Source organism: Geospiza fortis, unplaced genomic scaffold (genome assembly GCF_000277835.1).
Source record: "Geospiza fortis unplaced genomic scaffold, GeoFor_1.0 scaffold283, whole genome shotgun sequence".
Classification (NCBI taxonomy): domain Eukaryota; kingdom Metazoa; phylum Chordata; class Aves; order Passeriformes; family Thraupidae; genus Geospiza; species Geospiza fortis.
The window spans coordinates 265855-268654 of NW_005054571.1; the positions used below are offsets into that span (position 1 = coordinate 265855).

Genomic DNA, 2800 nt, shown 5'->3' on the forward strand with positions numbered 1-2800 from the left:
CCTCCCTGAGCTCTGGCCCGCCCCATGGCACCCACCAAACCAGCCTGAGCACCGCTGGGTGCCCATCTGATGTGACCACCCATCAAACCAAGGCTACAGAGTAGTGCTGCACTTCCCCACCACCATCTCAATGCCTGAGAGAACAGGGGAGGGTGCAATTTCCCCTATCAATCTCCCAGCTCCCTTTTCCCTGTCTCACACATGTACCTTCTGGGCCCTTGCGCTCACTGATGGGCTTGACCATGGAGGGGGTCTTGTAGAGGAAGCCATTGTGGGTGATGGAGGGCAGGGGTACAGAGTAGGGCTTCTCCTCACTGCACACCATCTCCAGGCGCGGCGGCTCTGCAAGCAGGGAGATCAGTCTGTCACAGGGAGCTGCCCTCCTCGCCCAGCCCCACCAGGCAGCTGGGTTTGCCCCATCTCAGCACACAGAGCATCTCACAGGCTGCACCCCGAGCTCCCACCACAGCACAGCTGGGGTGCAAGGAACAGTGCTGGTATCCAAATGCAGGGCTGCCTGGGACTCATTCCACATCCTGAGCCCTCCCCAGAGGAGGACTCCTCAATGCTCCTTAAGCATTGAGCTAGGACTGGATGGGAACAATGTGAGCCCAAGCTCTGGATTTCTCTGGCTCGCTGGGGTGGCCTGGGAGGCCCCAGAGCTCTCCCAGACACCTTTAGTGCTGACACATCAGGAATAGCTGGGCCAGCCCCAGACCTGGGCAAATTCCAACTTCCGCAGGAACACAGGACAGACTTGGCTGCCGACGCAAGGGGGGAGGTGACAGCTCTGACAGGTACTGGCCAGCCCCCCACAGCTCTGTTCCACCCACCCAAGTGTTCCTGCCCACTTGCCCAACACCTGTATTAGGGTGCAGATCCCATGGGAGCTGTCAGCCCTCCTGGAGTCAAGTTCAGGGGCCGGGGTGCACAGCCAGCAGAATGGGACTGGTCATTAGGGGGTCAGCCCTCCTGCCCTAGGGACGTGTTGGAGGTGGGGCTGCACATCTGACAGAGGAATGTCCCTTGCCTGGAATGCCCACAGCACGCCAGGATGGGAATACTCTCTCCTATCCCTTCTGGTACCTGCAACACCAGCCTGCATCCCCAGCTGGGCTCCAGACCTCTGTTCCCAGCTGGGATTGAGCCCCCAGGGGTGCAGGGGTTCCCCAAAGCCTCTCTTCCCTCTCATGGGGTACACAGACCCTCGACAGTGGCAGCAGATGGGAGAGCCTCCTGCCAGGAAGCTGCTGGGCAGGACACAGAGCTGGGACCAGCTCAAAGCACAGCTGTGTCCCCCAGAACAGCCCAGCAGCAACTCCAGGAATGTTGTCAGTGGGTGTGAGCTCACGGCGGAGCTTCAAGGGGGTCAGTCCTTACCTGAGGTTTTGTTGTGCAGCAGGAACTCCATCTGCAGCCGCTGCCCGCTCCTCTCAGCCAGGGCCAGGGGCGTTGGGCACTGGGGGTCCCCGGTGTCACAGGTCACCGATGCCCCACAGAAGAGCAGAGCCTGCGTCTCTGCCAGGTCACTGGTGGTGACGGCCGCACACAGAGCCTGCAGCAGAGCCAGGAAGCCCGTGTGAAGCTGATGGCTCCCAGGGAGGAGGAGGAGGAGGACGCCCCCGGCAAAAGGAGCCGGGAGAGTTCAGCGAGCTGCCGGACCCCCGGCCGCCTCCCAGCCGCCTGGTCAGAACAAAGGAGGCTCAAACTGGGAGAAAAAGTTTGGAGCCGGCAGTGAATCCCTCCCTTAAGGAGCCGGGGTGAAGTCATACGGCAGCGGGGCGGGCCGGCCAAGGCAGAGTAGGAAAACAAACAAGCCCACATGCGAATTCCCTCGGCTAGCTGGGCCCCCCATGTACCCCCACCGCCTGTAAAAACACTGCAGAAGCCACGGCAGGGGCAAAGCCATGGCAGAGCAGGAGGCGAAGGTCAGCAGCCAGAGTGCCAGGATGGCATTCCATGTGTCATATTCCTTGTGTGACCGCTGTAGTCTGGCATGCTGCCAACAGCCAGTGCTGGGAATGAGTGCCATGGGCGGTGATTGGGAGTGCCGGCCAGGTACTCCTGGGGAGGGATGTCAAGCTGCCTCAAGTGGGGTGTGCCCACAGCACCAGCTCCCCTAAGCCCCATCCAGCCCAGAGCTTGAACCCAAAACAATTTCCAAGCCAGGGAGAGATAAACCCTGGGGCTGCCTGGCTGCAGTAGGGAGATCCCATCTCAGACAAGGCTCTCCAGCCTGGACATGAAGCTGGTTATACCCCACGGCAGAGATGTTACCCTGTCCCCACAGCTGGCTCATCCTTGCTGGAGACCCCAGACTTTGGCTTGGGATGCACAGTGAGGACACAGGGTGTGCAATGGGGGCTGGGGGGATACGGGCAGGGAGGTATGGTGGGCAGTCTGCTTGGACACAGACTTCACTCCCCAAAGAGCCTCAGGACCCCAGCTCAGGCAGAACCCCCAAGTGGGTGACCATCCCTGGGGGAACTGACCCTGTCGAGCTCCTCCTGGTTGCCGAAGAGTGGGTGGTAGTGACGGTACTTGCCCTCCCGGTATTTGGCGATGAGGAAGCGCCTCCTCTCCTGGCTGCCGCTGGTGGGGCTGATGGCCTCACTGGGAGGCACATTTGCAGCCCAAAACTGGTTGGCCATTATGTTGCCAAACCGCTGGAAGAGCTGTGGAAACAATGACAAGGAGACGCCAACGTGGCCACACTGCTGGGGCATGTGGGGGGGCTTTGCTGGGGGGCAGGGTGCTGCCCTGAGGAGCAGTGGGGTGCAGGAAGAGCATGGGTCGTGTA

The 2800-nt window shown here is 61.0% G+C and overlaps 1 protein-coding gene across 1 annotated transcript in view; it reads right to left on the reverse strand.

Moving 5' to 3' along the window:
• The window catches only part of ARAP1 (ArfGAP with RhoGAP domain, ankyrin repeat and PH domain 1), a 35619-nt gene that overhangs the window by 10679 nt on the left and 22140 nt on the right, over positions 1–2800 (reverse strand). Inside the window, 3 exon segments of the mRNA XM_031064232.1 lie at positions 209–342; positions 1381–1555; positions 2493–2675. Of these exon segments, the coding sequence (XP_030920092.1) occupies positions 209–342; positions 1381–1555; positions 2493–2675 (492 nt within the window).